General features: G+C 39.5%; 1 protein-coding gene across 3 annotated transcripts in view; it reads left to right on the forward strand.

The window, feature by feature from the left end:
• Positions 1–9,430, forward strand: part of m1ap (meiosis 1 associated protein) — a 44,905-nt gene extending 35,475 nt beyond the window's left edge. For all 3 annotated transcript variants that reach the window (XM_016662057.1, XM_016662058.1, XM_016662059.1), the window contains 6 exons: positions 916–1,057; positions 3,057–3,120; positions 3,193–3,335; positions 4,122–4,237; positions 4,355–4,439; positions 7,105–9,430. In XM_016662057.1, coding sequence (XP_016517543.1) covers positions 916–1,057; positions 3,057–3,120; positions 3,193–3,335; positions 4,122–4,237; positions 4,355–4,439; positions 7,105–7,314 — 760 coding nt within the window. In that variant the 3' untranslated portion in view covers positions 7,315–9,430. The remainder of the gene's footprint in view (positions 1–915; positions 1,058–3,056; positions 3,121–3,192; positions 3,336–4,121; positions 4,238–4,354; positions 4,440–7,104) is intronic.
• Positions 9,431–16,958: the final 7,528 nt, after the last annotated feature.

Here is a 16,958-nt window from a genome sequence, read left to right on the forward strand (position 1 = left end):
ATGGATGGATGGATGGATGGATGGATGGATGGATGGATGGATGGATGGATGGATGGATGGATGGATGGATGGAATTAATTTCCTACTTCATTCTTAATTATTCCTTCATTTCACTTTGATTGGCTACAAACTATTGTCTCAGTGCAATGAAATCAAGTTGTTGCAATTTTATGTTGTTTATGTAAGTAGTGAAAGTTATTTAGTGCTTGAAATCCATATTTTCCTTTTATTTTCTTTTGTTTCTCATATTTATGAGTATTTACTGTACTGCTGCTTTGCATATGCTTACGTCTGAGAACCAAACAACAGATACTTGGCTGATGTTCAAGAGATGATGTCACCGACTCCTGTAAACACACACACAAACAGCACCACAAACTGATGCACACTTCTTCTAACTCAGACCTTTGTGCCTTCACAACAGAAAGTAGAGACCGAGGTGTTTGGAGTGATGTAGGCCTGTTTCCATCAGTTATCCTGATTTGCATGGCGTTTGCATTTTTTGTGGAAGTGCAGTTACGACATGCAAGCGCATCTGTGTTCAGGAAAAAAGTGTTTTACATAAATGAGTCACAGCATTAACCTACAGTTAAGCAAGTTCTCAGAAGAAATGAAAAGTTTACGCTGCAAAGGACCTGCAGAGATGACGGTTCACGTCAGGAGTATTTTTAGCAACATCTAGTCACCAAACATTTCCGAATAAAGGACATTGGTCAATAATGCAGCCATTCAAGGTTCCATTACTGATTCTGGGGCATTTGCTGCATATTTTCCCTTCATCTCTCCCAGCCCATTTCCTATCTAACTTCTATGAATAAAGGCCAATAGTGCTGTAAAAAAAATCTAAAACAAAAGCCTCATATTTCCTTCAATCTTGTATGCTTATAATCCCAAGTGAGACTGTGTGTTTTGAAGGGTCCTGCATGCAGACGGAGTGTGTGAGAGTGTGCTGTACGGGCTGCCGCTGGTGATCCGGCCCACCACCTGCTGGCAGCTGGACTGGGACGAGATGGAGACCAACAACAGCCTTTTCCATGCACTCTGCCAGACACTACGGGTGTGTAAACAAGCTAACACTATTCTCCCACTGATGACAGCAAAATGTATTCAGATGTGCAAAATTATTACTGTGATTATAAGTTTGAACATTAATAAAGTATTTTTGAATTTGAATTGCACCTAAAATTAGTGTAAATTTAGGTATGATGCCAATTTGAGCCACCAGGCACTTAAGGAATGAAACAACGTTCAGTCTAATTGATGCTGCTATTTCTCAAACAAGACTTACAAACTTAGCCAAAATATATGTTTTTAAATGACCTTTGAAAGAGCTGCAGCCACACAGAAAAAGAGAAGTCAGTCTTAAGACTTAAAGCCCAGAAAGCTAAGGAGGAAAGTGAAAGAATAAAAACGAGCTAAACAAAGCCTGAGAAAACAGCTCAGTGATGTCATCGGGTTTCAGGCTTGAAGCAGTTCAGAAAAGATTTGGACTTATTACTTTTATTCTATATCTCCTGTTCTCACATTGGCTTGTCTAAGTATCTGGTGTTTGATTACAAAAATCTGCTACCTTCTAAATATTGTTTATTGATTTATTCAAGGAAAAGAAAACTATCCAAACCAACATGGTTGACAATGAGTCTTTTAAGTCATATGGAGCTATCTTGGCTCAGTCTTCTTTGCAGAATTATTTTAATTCAACCACTCTAGAGATTCTCAAACAGAGAAAGTCCAGTCTTTGACTAGGCCCTGAGGAAATCTTTATTTTGTTTTGGGGTATTTTTGCTGCTGTGCTTCTGGTCATTGTTCTCAACGTGTCTGCAGACTCTTAAAAGTGTTACATTTATGCATCCAAAATTAAGGCTTTAAATTGTCTTAAATATATATTTTTTAAATTCAAGTTGGTCTTAAATACATTAATCACAGGTATTTAATTTTGTCATGGCAGGACTAAATGCATTTTTTTTCTTGCAGGACTTTTCTTTTCAAGCACCTGTCTGACCCACTGAGAGGTCTTAGCTATTGATTGATATCTATATAACCTTGGTACAGGTCTGAAAGTCCATTCAAGAAAGTCTTAAGTCTCACATTAGAGTTGATGAAAACCTGCAGTCATCTTGGTTCTGTTTCGTATTTATTCATTGTGTTCCTTTTGGTCAGCAGTGGTTTTGGTGGTGGGAACTTTCCCATGGAGGCAATTGTTGCTGAGTCTCTTTTGTTTTTCTGAATCATGATTATTTGACCTCCGCTAAAGGAAGTGAGGCCTCTCATGCTTAAGACTTTGCTCCAGGTTCTTTTGTGACCTCGTCGCCTTGTCAGTACATTTTTGGAGTCATTTTAGTTCCCCAGCCATTTCAGAGAGGTTTGCCTCTTTTCTCACTGGGGGTCATTCAAATCCTTAGCAATGTCTTTGTAATCCTTTTCAGACTCTGATATATCAATGATTTTGTTTCTTACTTCGGTGAGCAGGGCGAAATGTGCTGCAAACACATGAAACACAGATGTACACAAAAAAAAAAAAAAAACACGCAACAGAAAAATGCTGCAATCACAGGATATAGAAACAGGATAGCAACAGGAAGTACAAAAGGCTGCAAACTTGCTCCACAAAATGGAAGTGCTCCAGACCACTAGGGGGAGTCGGGAGTACGTTAACTATGTAAATATCCTCCTGTTCCATAATGTAAAAGGCAGCATGTTTGATAGAGACATGCAGCATAGAATGCCTTTTCTTTCTTCCCCTACAAACTTTCTACTGAGGTATGATCAAATATGATTTGGTGGTCGACTCCCCCTAGTGGTCTGGAGGACTTCCATTTTGCAAGTTTGCAAAGTTTTATACTTTTGGTTATGCCATTTGTGGCATTTTCATTTCAAAATGAACATTTCACAAGTCATTAATTGTTTAACATGAATTAATGCTGAGACAAATGACACATGGTTGCTTTCTTTTATCACCTTCATTTGCTATGACTGCTTTGCGCCAGTTCTCCATATTTCTCTGCTGCACACTAAAAGCCGATTTCTAATGCAGTATCTCCTTCGTCCACCTTCAGAATCAAGACTTGTTCCTGCTGCTGAGGGTGGAGCCTGATAAGAAATCCTCAGCTGGAGGCTCAGGTCTGTGTCTCAAAGACAAACACACAGTTTATTACTTCATATCTTCACATCCTCTTGTCGTACCTGGGACAGGTGTGTGTTCCCACTACGTCCTCCAGCCGTCTCCATCTGTCTCCCTCCTCCTGAAGCCCGTCGCCTCCAGAGAGCTGCTGCTGCCTTGCTCTCTGCCCGTCTCAAATCAGGACCCCTCACCAAATGCCATGAACAGCATACAGGTTCAGTAACATCTGTTTGTTTAATGGAAATTGCACTAGATAGAAATATATTTGTTGATGTAAGTAGATTTTATTATAAAAGCTGGCAAAGATGATGCCCTTCTTCTTGTTCCGCAACTCAGAAAAAATGTTCTGTTATAGTTGACAAGGTTAATTTTTAATTAAATACATGAAAATAGTCAATCTGTCCTCTTCCTTCACTCATACTTCATAGCAACATATTCAAAGACTAAAGAGTGTAAAACTGGAAGTAAAACTTTCCAGTTTATCAATACTTTTAATGATCTGGTAAGATTTTCAAAGCTTACAGGCAAAAGTGGATAAAATGTGAATCTTTTCGATCTATATATGTATTTGTCCTCTAATTTAGGTGAGCTACATTCATTCTAATAGGGATAATGAGCTGTGAGGAAGGAAAATATTCCAATTTATCATTTTATTTTGCTTCTTTACCTTTAATAATCACATCATGTATACAGTAAATGTTTATTTACGTTGTATATCATTTTGTGGCTGTTGAAGGCACTTTATAAACAATCTTTACTTACTTGCTAATAAATATTCTAAGTAAAAAAAATATGAACATTTTACTGGAAATTAGTGTTTACTTAATTTGCAGCTTCATAAAACCGAATATTTAGGTTAGACTAAGCTCACAGTTTATAAAATGTTACAGTATATATACATACAGGCACATTTTATGAGTGTCTTGGACAATATTTACTGGGGACAAAAAGGATTTTGCGCAGGTTCCTCTAAGGTTTTTGTGTTTTCTGTGTGTCTCAGAGTTGCCTCTCTCAGCTGGACGAGGACTTTGTGTTGAACCCTCTCCTGCTGAGCAGCAACCTGTACCAGCACCTCCGCAGCAGAGCGCTCCTCTCACAGCCACGGTACCCGTACAGGTCGGCCGCCTTATCTGCTCCCACCGTGAAATCTACCTCCAGCACAGAGAGAGAGACAAAGAGACGAGGAATGACAACATGAGGGGCTTATCGTGCATCTCTTTCTCTTTATTTCAGGCTTCAGTCGGCAGCCGCCCACAGAGAGCAGCAGCCGCAGGCAGCAGAAAGCGGCAGGAACGCAGGCGGCCGACAGCAGCGGCAGGTAAAGGTCAACAGCTGCTCCTCATGGAAATAATAGAGCAATGGAAACGTTGGCGCTGCGGTTCCAGAGCCAATTACACATAAAAACTAGGGCAGCTTAAATTTAGCCTCTTTTTAGGATAACTTCCTCCTCACGTCTTTAGTTCCTGAGTGGCCCACTAGATGGCAGTGCAGAGTTCACACAGACAAGACTAAATAAAGTCCAAATAAACAGGAAAACATAAAAGTTTCTTTGTGTTCTGGTTTGGCTAGTCAAATACTGCAAACTATTTTTATTCTTTAATTTTGACCTTTGAGCTCGGTCAGACCTAAAAACTAACATTTAGCATCATCTATTTGAATGAAAGGCAAATTAATTTCCTAATGTTGTTTTTATTTAGACTGTTAAATAAAGATAAAGCTATTTACAGCCACCGCATAAAAACAAAAGACGTTGAACTAAAACCAGTAGATACCGACTCCTAAAAGGGACTTTTGGTTTTGTTCAATGCAACCAAACTTTAAGTGGGAGGGGGTTCATACATTTTCATATTCCCCGCTTCACATTTATTTACTTATTTCATTTACTTATTTTACTCAGTTATTTGGTTATTTTGCATTTTTTATTATTTATTTATTTATTGCATTTTTTTATTTTATTATTCGGTTTAGTTCATTTAATGGATTTTTTTTATTTTACTTATTTGTTTCTTTTTTTTACTCATATAACATATATTTTTAATCAATTTATTGATTTTATCAATTTATTTATTAATCAATGCACTATTTATTTTGTACTTGAGATCCAAAATCAAACACAGTCAATTTATAAATGCAACTTATTTTCTTTTTAAGATTAATGCAACATGTTAAACACTAAAACGTTGGTATTTAATCTTTTTTTCTTTGTGCATTAAAAGTGTAAAAAGTTAAAACTCTAGAAGCTGTTCTGCTGCGGTGATGCCTGTGTCTGGGACCAGAAGTCACGCTCGGCTCCAAGTCTTGAACATTAAGACTGAAAGTCCTGCTGAGTCAAACTAATTCTCCTTGAATCATTCTTTTATTGTATTTCAATATTTCCAGAGTGACTCATACCGGCCAATAAAGCTCAGTGACACACCAAGCCTGTGGTCAGGCCATTTGAAAAGCAAGATTACTTAAAATAAAAACAGACTTACAACAAAAGGTGATTCTTCTCGGATTTAAAAATTCAATTTCTTAGAAAAAAAAAACCGTTGCATTTATTTGTCGTCGTATTTCCGGTGAACAGTTTTAGCGGCCAACTCGTGTTTCTTGTTGCAGCGGTGACCCTGCGCAGACATCGCCGTGCTTTGACTCCTACGCTGTCTTTCGCACCATTAATCGTTTATTCAAACTAAACCCATTTTCCAAGCGGCCTCCTGCTTGAGGAGGCACATCAAGCTGCCATTTTATTTCATTTTGGCCCCGCGGTGCCGTCGCCGCAGGCCGTGTGACTCATCATGGCCGATAAGCTGCTGACATGCAAATAGTTCGCTTGTTCAGTGTTCGGGGCTCTGTTTTTCACTCGTCTTCGTCCTATTTTTTTATTTCCTAAATTAGTTTAGAATCTGCTGAACCTTGTTTTTGCTTTGTACTCTAAGAATAAGACATTTACTTAGCAAAAATAAAGATTGAAGTTTGAGAACTATAATGTTTCAGTTCCAAAATAACCTGCCAATCTGAAAACAAATCACTTTTATTCAAAGGAGATGAGCTATTTTTGAAATACTGTTTGACACTGAACTGATTAACATACATGAATTATACCCAGACATTTTTACATTTTAAACTCTGTATTTTTTTTACCCAATTTTTAACCCAAAATTGGATGGATGGATTTTTTGCTAAATATTTTAAGCTCAGTCAGGCCCCAGTAGCATCCACTAGTTGATGTTAGGACTTGTGGTGTGAAAAGTGTTTCCATTGCAGTTTTGTATCAAATTTGATACGGCCAAAACTAAAAAATAAAAAATCCACCTCATCCTAGTGCAAAAAACTTGAGTTTTTTCAAAATTACCGTGTTTCCACGAAGCAAATTTATTTTCAAAACGCCAAATTGCTAAAGGGATGGGATCGCAGTGAGTGAAAACGAGGGGAAAATGTTCCCTCAAGAACTGCATTGAGACTCCTTCAGGCTTTTTCTTACGGATGTCGTCACTGACTCCGTCACAATAGCAAATTTTGCTGGATCAAACGATAGTATTGTAGTTTTGAAATCATTTTTAAGTAAAATAATGGTTATAATGCAAAACCACCACATTCTCAAAGATCAATAAACTTTAAATTCTAATGAATATTTAACTCTGAAACTGGAAGACATTTTAAATATCCAAAATAAGCCAAAAAACAAAAAAAGAAACAAATAAAATGAATTCTGAAGTTTCTGGAAATAAAATTGTCCTTGAAAATAAAAGTTGGAGCCCAAAGCACCAGACCGGCGACTTTGTCATCCGGTTTTTGGTAGAAAAACGATAAACCCTGGAAATCATTGCTCTTGTTTTTTGATCTACGTCTCAACTCAGCTTAATTCAGTCCAACAGCACTTTACCAGCCACAGTTACAAATTAGATAAAAATGTGTTTAAAATGCGTAAAAAATGCGTTTCTTGGTCTCGAGGAGGTTTCCTCTGCACACACGGACACAATGTGTGTGTTGTTTCGCTGCAGCCTCCAAACCGCCAGCCTGGACCCAGCAGCAGGGTCAGGGCCACCGTGGCTCCGCTCCCCTCCGCCTCCCCCTGCTCCTCCTCCCTGCTGGGACCCCCTCCGGCGAAGGCCTCCCGCCCCGCGCTGCACTTCCTCAGCAGCGGCCGCCGGGCCCCGGCCCCTCCTCTGCAGGAAGACGACGGCGGCGATGACTGTTTGATTTTACAGTAAGAACAATGAATGGTGAGTGGAAGAAAGGAGTCAGAGAGAAAGGGAGAGGTGAGCGCCGCGCTGCAGAGGGGTTTCCCTGCATCGGCAGCAAACCTTAGTCAGCACAAATATGCTCTCATTTGGCTAATTGGGCTCGTCGTAAAACATACGAGCACCCACATGGCTCTTAAAGTATTTAAAGAGATTGTTAAAAAAAAAACGAAAAATGCTTTAATTTGAGGCTTTAGTGCCCTGGAAATGTATTCATAGCCTTTGAATTAGTCGAAACCACAAACGTTTGGTGTGTTTTATTGGGATTTAAGGTTACAGAGCAGAACTGTGAAGAGGGAAGGAAAATGATATGTGGTTGTCATTATTTTTCTTAAAACGGTGAAAATCTGATAAGTGTGGTGTGCATTTAAATTCACCCAACCACCCAAATAAAACCCCCATCAAGCCACATTATGCTTTAAAACCTTCAAATTGTTGTTTGCGATATAACCTAAAGCTTTGTTTGTCTTTGGATGGAAAACCCCAGTGAACATCAGCTGTCAAGTCTGGGCTTTGACTAGGTCATATCTCAAATTATCCAAGCCAAGTACTGTAACAAGCAATTTGTGTGACCAGGCTGCTGCGTTGTTTGTTTTTCTTGGTACTCAAATTGGACTAATTAGGTGACATTCAAAGACAGCTTCTTTTACTTGCAGATATCAGAGTAAATGTGTGTCTGAATTACCAGAACATGTATAGTAAGAGCTGAAGTGAACCTGTGAGGGGGTGAGCTGGTGCCACGTGCAGAACGCTGAGGCAGCACACTTCAAAACTGCAAACCTATAAAGAGTGAAAAACACGAGATGAAGGGAAGCAGCAGGACAATGAAGGCTTCCTTCAGTAATGAGGAGGAAGAAAGAACAAAAGGTTCCTCATGTGGGCAGATCAAAGCTTCTGTAAAAAAATCACTTCCTGCTTTTAATTTAAGACCCCCCAAAAGACGAGAGTAAACACACCACGTACGTACAGTGATGTGTGCATGAAGCCCCACAGACAAAAACACACACAAGTGCGCGTTTCTTTTCATTTTGGCCCTTGAACCCCCAGTTTGAACACAGAGTCTCTGTTGTAAAGCAGCAGACAGAGGGGGCCTCTCTGCTGGGCCCCTCCCGCTCCGGAGGGCGGGGGCCGCAGCCTGCAAGCAGAATCAAGCGAGTGATAAAGATCTCCAGCGTGAGTCTTCTGTGAAACAGTGAACGTAGAAAGTGAGAAAATTCCCGCGGTGCTTTTGGCCGGGCGGTTTACGTTAAGTCGATGAAGCGGCTTCGTTTGCGTTTGCTCCCGTTGAGTCGATGATTCACGTTCTTACGCAGATTCCGCTCGGTTGAACACATTTGTGTCGTCACTCGTCTTAATTTATTCCTCTTCAGGAAGCTGCATCATCCTCGCACACACACACACACACACACACAGGCAGATGCTCACACAGAGTTAATCAGGATCCCGCCATTCCGCCCCCCCGCTGAACCTTGCAGCGCCGGCGAGTGACTTGCATGACACCGCAGCTCCTCCGCGTTCGCAAACCCCAAACCACAGCGAACCGTTTTGTTCCCAGAGGCCTAAAGTTCGGCCCTCAGCAACGTTCCGCTGACGTTTCCCCCTCGCTGTTTTCTGCGGCGTCTTTTCTCGTTTAATTACCTTAAAAAGCGGAGAAGTTGAGTCAGCGCGTGCAGATTTCATAAATTGGTTCAGGCAGAGCAGCGGCAAGCCCCTCTGTCCGCGTTGAGGGTCAGAAGGTCGGAGCTGGAGGTCCTTCTGTTTGATCCTGACGCCGTCAGACACACTTCACATTTAAATAAAATCGGAGGACAAAAGTGTGCTTGTTTCTGCTTTAAAAGCCGTGGCAGCCGTTCGCGTTGTTCTGCTGTTACATTTTGACTCGTTAATGCTGCAGTTTGGTGTTTGCTTTGTGTTTAATTGATTTTCTTTTGTGTGATTTTAACGTTCATCCAGGTAGAAAGTGAACAGTTCATCTTTTAACTCAGTTCTCTCTGCTGTGTGTCTTCACTGTGTTCTATATTTATATATTTCTTATCTCTGTAGCATTTGGGTTACTAAATAAAAGCAACATATGTTAGGAACTTTATCAGCGTAAAATCTCTGTGACATTAAGTGACTGCAGGAGAAAGGAGAGCATTTGACCTTCTAACCTTTAACCACCCACTGACTTCCTAACTGTGCAACAGCAACATCAAACTCAAGATCCTGATGGCAGTGAACGTTACCTCCCAGCACCATACTGCCGCCACCACCAAGCTAGTTCACCAGTTACACCAGTTAGTACAGCAGATAATTTAATATTTCAGCAAAATCTTTCTCATGTGGATAGAAGACACAGATGGGGTTTTTTAATAAGCGTTGGTCATTAACAATTCAAGGTGGCGGCCATTTTTCAAGATGATCCTCAAGGAAGATTTATTTTTGCACTACAACTGCCAGCATGTACCACAGATGAATACTGTTGGTGTCTAACCAAACATAAATGGACCTGCAAAAATTATTTATTTACTGATGACTTTAAAATTTTCAAGCTGGCCACCATGGCTGACATGGAGAATTAATTTTTGCACTAAAATTGCCAATTAGATGAACACTAAGCTGCTAAATACATTTAAAAAATCAGCAGAAGCTAACGCTAAACTGCTAAACACACTAAAAAGTTGGCAGAAGCTAATGCTAATCTGCTAAACACATATAAAATTGGCAGAAGCTAATGCTAAATTGCTAAACACACAAAACAATTAGCAGATGCTAATGCTAAATCCCTAAATACACACAAAAAAATCAGCAGAAGCTAACTCTAAACTGCTAAACACATATAAAATTGGCAGAAGCTAATGCTAAATCGCTAAACACACAAAAAAATTGGCAGAAGCTAATGCTAAATCGCTAAACACACAAAAAAATTGGCAGAAGCTAATGCTAAACTGCTAAACTTGATTATTTCCATATATCAAGATGAGGAGCTATTATCTGCTCTAGGTTTGTACATTTGTGTACATTTTTAAATCATTCTCGAAACTCTTCTTACTGAGAAAAACATTACTTTTCTCCGGCAAGTTTCCACTGTGATCAACAAAAATAACTTTCTGCATTCACACAGTCTAAAAGAATGATTCTTTTAACTCATCTATATCTGTTCTAGGATAATATTAGTTCTGCGACTTCCTGCTTTATTCTTAATGTTCCATTTCCTTTTTTGCAACAATCTGCAGCAGAAGCAGAATTATGTTTTAGCTTCTCTTTGTCTGTCGTTTTCCTGCAATTGTCCCCACATGTAGGCCACAGGAATCCAGACAAGCATACAAGAGTCACAATTCAGACTCAGGGAGAAAGAAAAACATATAATAATAATCATGTCTCTTACCAGCAAAGCTGAGCAAGAACTGGAAGAGGAAGTTCATCTCTGGGAGGGAGGAAGTGAGGAGGTGAAGTCAGGACCTTGCAGGAACCAAACAAGAATTGTTTGAAAGAAATGGGAAAAAATTTTCAAGTCTGAATTGTCTAGAAAATCCTGATTCTTTCCCTTTTTCTTTCTTTTTTTTCTTTTTTTTTTTTTTTTTGCTTATACCCAAGACTAATGCATAGAACAATCAATTTTATGTTTTGCAGTGCAAATTCTTACCAAGTATTTTCTGGTTTGGTGTATAGTACAAACATCTCAGCACACTGAAAATAAGGTAAAACTGACTTACATGTAACATTTAGGCAAAATATAACTCTTGGATAATGATAAAAAGAACTAATTCCACTGACAATTTTTGTTCACTTATGACAAGATATTTTCCCCCATCTTATAAGTGAAATAATCTGCCAGGAGAACTGGTACTTTTTCATAAATATTAAGGAAATATTCACTTAAAACAAGCTCCTGTGTCTTGTTGAAGGTTACTTGTAAGTTAGTTTTGTCTTATTTTAAATGCACTAGAAACTAAACAACAAAAAAAACTTGGTAAGATTTTGTGTAGAGGCTGTAAATGAGTAGACTTTTGCAGATAAAAGCATTTTACTGAAAACGAAAGACCCAAACAATCCTCTTCCTCCTGACGACTCACTTTTGTGCTAAAACCCTTGTAGTTTACACACACACTCAACGCACACGCACATGCACACCACACACACGTGCCTTTATTTTTAGGTCAGCAGAGCGATGACGTGCATGAAGACCTGTCATTTCCTTCAGGTAGTTCAGAGAAAGATCTAAGGAGAAATGAGTAAGATTCTCTTTCAGACCCATGACTGTACGGGGGCTTAGCCCACGCTAGGAGCTAAAAATACACCGGGGTGGTCTTCACGCTCAGCGGGGAGGAAGCCGTACAGTTTCGGGTGTTTCTGAACGCAGAACGCACAGATCCCTATCAGATGTTCAAAAGTGAAAGGGGTTCTTACCGCAGAGTTGAAACAGAAGGAGGAAACACATCCTAGCTTCAGCTAAATGTTGTTTTACATTCAGAAGTGCAGCTGACAGCTGTCGAAGTTCCTCAACATTAGAAGGAAGTCCTTTCTCAGATCACATCAGACTGAAGCTTTGGGTCTGAAAAACCTGCGGAAGGAGCAAGAGTTTACTTCAGGCTGCAAGGCAAACGTCTTTAAAGATAAATCATTTCAACTTTACCGCTTCCCTCTGGTTAAACGTCTGCAGCCTCGTAGCATAATTCTGTCTGGATCTGTGCAGAATCATTTAAATTGTCAGATTTTCTAGTAAGCATGATGTTTGGTTTTTAGTCAACAATGTTACACAAAAGCAAACATCATCTGCCTCACGGGGAAACACACACACGCACACACACACAAACCAAGCACTGATCCAGAAATACTTTCATCTAGAAGAGAAACACATCTAAACAGATATTAATACCACTAACAAATTATTTTGCTTTTAAAATGCTAAAAATGTCTTGTGATAAGTAAAGTCTGCCAGTGGAATCAGTACTTTCATCAGGATTAAGAAATTATTTTTCTTGAACTCAAATATCTTGCTGAAAAGTTACTTGTAAGTTATTTTTGTACTACAAACGCAACCAAAAATACTTAAGATTTAGTTTTGCAGTGTAAGCTTCACTTTCCAAAACCAAACTCCACTTTTATTTTGTTCGGTTTACATGCAACATTGGTTTTAGATTCGCTCTCACACGTGTGTTTCGTAAAAATAAACGTCTCCACCACATCCTTACTGCCGCTGATGCGAGGAGCGGCCATCTTGAAACTCAGTTTCCCCACTGGGGAAACCCGACTTCTGAAAGCGTTCCAGTTGATTTTTCCAACTGAGAAGTCAGAATTTCCCAGTTCCAAGTACAACTGGAATGCAGCGTAAGACTGGGACAGCCTCAAACTTACTAACTCAAACAAACTTCTTGTCAGTTGGTGGAATCGCTCAACCGTTGCCTGCGGATGCAGTTTCTCAGAGGCGTCTGTTTTGGAGCAGCAGCTGTTTTTCTTGGTCACCAGTGATGTTGAGCTTCCACTGCATTTCAAGGTGACGAAGTGAGACGTAAACAGCCCACGTTCTGCTGGCGTTTATTTTGTTTTTCTTCATCGCTGTGACTCCACCGCTCCCTGTGAGTCGCAGCATCTTAACCATAAAAAACAAACTTCTACTGCAGAATGTCAAGAGCTGAACGTCCTCCAACGCCGCACACGTTCGTAACGCAAAGACGTTCGTAGTTCAGTGGACTGTGCAGCTCTAATTGTGACCAATTTTCAGCGGTTTACACTGGACCCCAAACACAGATTGATCCTGGTTTTGGAACCAAAACCAGGATCAACATTTGGAAATCAACCAATTTAAGTAAACGTTACCAGTTCTACTGAGAAGCTAATCTTGTTGGGGTGAAGTGGAAACCTGAGACAAAATCCATAAAACGTTCAAACTTGTTCGCTGTCACATCACTTTTTAAAATGTAAAAGCAGAATTAAGGATATGTTCCAGACTAGACTGAATTAATTTTACCGTTTTACTAAATTAAATTTGGTAAAGCCTTCTTTTATATCTTATCAACATTTGAAATTGTTGTATTTTTCTTTCGTGAAACTTTTAAATAAACCCGATTTTTGTATTCTCGAGCCTGTGCCGCCACATACACCAGGAGTCACTGAAAGGAAAACAAAAAACTATTTTCTGTTTCATCCTGAGAAATAAAGCCAATCACACCTACTCTAGTTCAGAGTGCAAGTGCTTTGTGGCGGGTTGACAGGGCAGAGGTCACTTTTCACTGAATGACTCACGACAGACCTGCTGACAGGATCCAAAAGGCACCTGACTCTCGGTTCACCAGGAAATCCTCTGAATAAAACAAAGATCAAACTGTTTAGCTTCACTTCCGGACAGGTTCTGCAGCAGAAACAGGAAGGAAGAGCGCATCACATTAGCAGCACCGTCTGAACTGTGGAAAACGGCGATGGCAGCAGTCGTCCCTGAAGCCGCGTAGCAACGCGCGCCTCTTCGTCTGGAGGCTTTATTGACAGACTTTTTGCTGTCCAGTTTCTAGTGCAAATATCTCAGTACACTTCAAATGAGGCAAAGCCAACTTACAAGTAACTTTTCGTCAAAAATATGAGACTGTTTTAAGTCGGTAATTCCTTAAAAAGTACTTGGTCCATTGAAAAATTGTTTCTCTCATAGCATAAAAAATGTCTTGCTGTCATCAAACATCGCAGTCTTTTTTTTTGATTGATTTATTTAGCATAGCTGGTCCAGAGACGAGTTCAGATCAGTTTTTCCTCTAAACATTCACTCTGACAAGGCAAGTCAAACTAAGAGCTTAAACACGGAGAGAAGATAAAAAAAGCAGCGGCTGGGCGTTTCTGCTCCTATTTTGGTTTTTACGGCGCTGGTGTTTCAGTTCAGTTTTCCAGCTCTCAACAACAAAACAAAGAAATAATAAATAAATAAATAAATAAATAAAAAAGTCTTCATCCACCACTCATCCAGCATTCCTGTAAATAAGTCAACACAGAAACGCAGCTTTAGGATATTGCGAATATTCCTCATTAGCACTGACACTCATAACAGTATCGCTGTTATGCTAACAGCAGTTTCACAACCGTTGGGTGTGAAGTAAGAGATGCACAAAGCAAATGAGTTATTCCTAGTCAAAATTGCAAGTGCTGCATCATCAAATTGATGGCTGAACTTTTCATTTCTGGAGCGATGATTGTGCATTCCCTTTGCTTTTTGATTCAGAAAGTGGCCGTCACACAGAAGCACCTGCCTGGGTAAGACGTAGTTTCAGTGCCTGTTGTCGTTGCACCGACAACAGGTTTCTCTGTTTCTCTTTCTGTAAATCTAACATGACTTTTAAAAAAAAGCTGCAAAGTGAGAGACGGTGTCTGAAATATTAAAGGTTACAGGCTGTTTGTGTGGATGTTGACGCCGCCATTAAAACAGCCTAGCCTACACAGCGTGATCCTGTCTTTTACTGCAGAGGCAGTCCACACTTTAAAAAAAAATTTTAAAAAAATGGACGACCTAAATTATCAAGGGCTTCCTCTTAATATGCTTCCTGTCTAAGAACAGTGTGAACCTGCTGAAGCTGATCTGAAACTATTAGGTTTGGGGGTTTTTTGTTATCTGAGTTTGCATAAAATTATCACATCAACACACTCAAGAATTAACAACAACAAAAGAAAAGATGTGGCTGGACTTGCTCAACATATTTTCACTTATGCACTTCAGGACAAAAGGCTAATTTTCACACCTAAACGTGCCTAAAGTCAGCTCATGCGCGAAGTCAGCTGAACTGCTTGGCACAAGTTTGAAAGGTCAGACGAGTTGAGAAGTTTGGTGCAAAAGGCAGAGGAAGTGATTGTTGCAAAGGCGACATGAGCTTTATAGTCGGTGGGGCCCTAATCAGTCGGTGTGAGACAAAACGAAACCAGGGACTGAGAAGTATTGAACGCCACAAGTGGTGGAGATCTCAGAAATAAATAAGCCGATAAATTAGTTTTTGATGTCAGATTCATAGCAAAAGTATTCTGTACATTCCAGCCATTTTATAGCACAATCTATGTTCTGGGAGATGTAGGCAGAGGAAAGGCTTTAGTTGCTCGACCTCTTAAGGGAAGCTAAGAAAGATTGGTGGAATCAACCAACTCACTCTCTTTGGTAACCTAGCAACGCACTCCTTCTTTGGTTACTTAGCAACAACCCGCTGAGTGGCGCAGCAGCAGTTCAAGATTTCGTCACTATGCCTCATCAAAAGAGTGAAAACTGTGACTAAAACAGGAAAAGGTCATGCCATCAGTTTGGCTGCATTTCAGATATTCAAAACAGTAAACTAATCAATAATTATCGATATCGACCGATACGAAACGCTTATGTTGTGACGTGTTTGAGCCGTATTGTCCAACCCTACAATCCTGTATCAATTGTTTGCTACCTTCAGTTGCTGTATACATCAAACCTGACTTAAAAGAAGTTTGTCTTTGTAATTTGTAATCGTGAAATTGGGCCTCTGTCTCTTTAAGAAGCTCCCTTTTGTTTGAATGAATAAAGTCCCTCATGTTTGTGGTCACATAACTGCTTCAACTGATAAGTTCAACAATAAGTGGCAAGAAATTATGTTGTTTCTTTGAATAAATAAAAAGATTTTTTGAAACCATTTTCTGAAAATGTCTTGTTTTGTTTTGTTTTTTTAATGGTCGAAGCAGCTGGTTCAGTTTGCTCTTCGTTATTTAACAAGTCTGGACAAGAACAGAAAAACATTCAATTTCCAGGTCATATTTCTTAATACGTTGCCTAAAAATCAGAATTTGTAACAAAATAAAATAAATAAATGAATAAAATAAAACAATTATTTATATTTAAATTATATACAGCATCTTTGTTCAACTTCATAGAACATTTGGCGGCACATAGTCCGGAAATACATCATAAATTAGATTTGTTCTGTTTTTTTAGTCTCCATGCCCTCTTAGTTCAGTCAGGCTTTTAATAAAGTTTATTTGTTTATTTATACAACTAAATTAAAGCTACCACAACCCACAAACTGTGCTTTAAATAATCTGCGTTTAGTGTCAAATAATCCAGTCCAGATTTGAAAAATATCCAAATGTTACTGCTTTTAAAAATGAGCCCAGCTGTAAATATTTGAGATAAGTTATTTGCGCTCAAGTGTGCAGAACTTTACAAAAACCGCAAGGAAAACAAAACAGAAATCCGAACATGGAACTTTATTACAAGTTTTCATGCTCCTTTTATTTTTCACATCTCAACCTCAAGCTGCCGGGATTTTATTTGGCAAAGTACTGCACAACTGTGACGTAAAGGGAGAAGCACGCCTTGTTTGAACAAAGAAAATTCTGAAAAGTGTGGCATGCATTTGTAATCAGCAGACTTTACTCTAATGCCCCTAAAAACAAAGCAGCACAGCCAGTTGCATTCAGCAGTTGGAATAGAAGAAGTTGACTTCTGTGTAATCTAAGGACAACATTATCGAGCCTCTTGAAGCAGCCATGAGGTTCATGCTGCAGAGATCCACAGCTCAGGAGACATGGTGGTGGCAGCATCATGCTGTGGTTTTTACCGAGAAACTGGTAAAAATGGATGAGAAAGTGGACCTAGACACAGAATAATCCTTGAAGGAAACCCGTTAGATGCAGAAGCTTTGAGACTA

The sequence above is a fragment of the Poecilia formosa genome, unplaced genomic scaffold (assembly GCF_000485575.1).
Source record: "Poecilia formosa unplaced genomic scaffold, Poecilia_formosa-5.1.2 Scaffold357, whole genome shotgun sequence".
In the NCBI taxonomy this organism is placed as follows: domain Eukaryota; kingdom Metazoa; phylum Chordata; class Actinopteri; order Cyprinodontiformes; family Poeciliidae; genus Poecilia; species Poecilia formosa.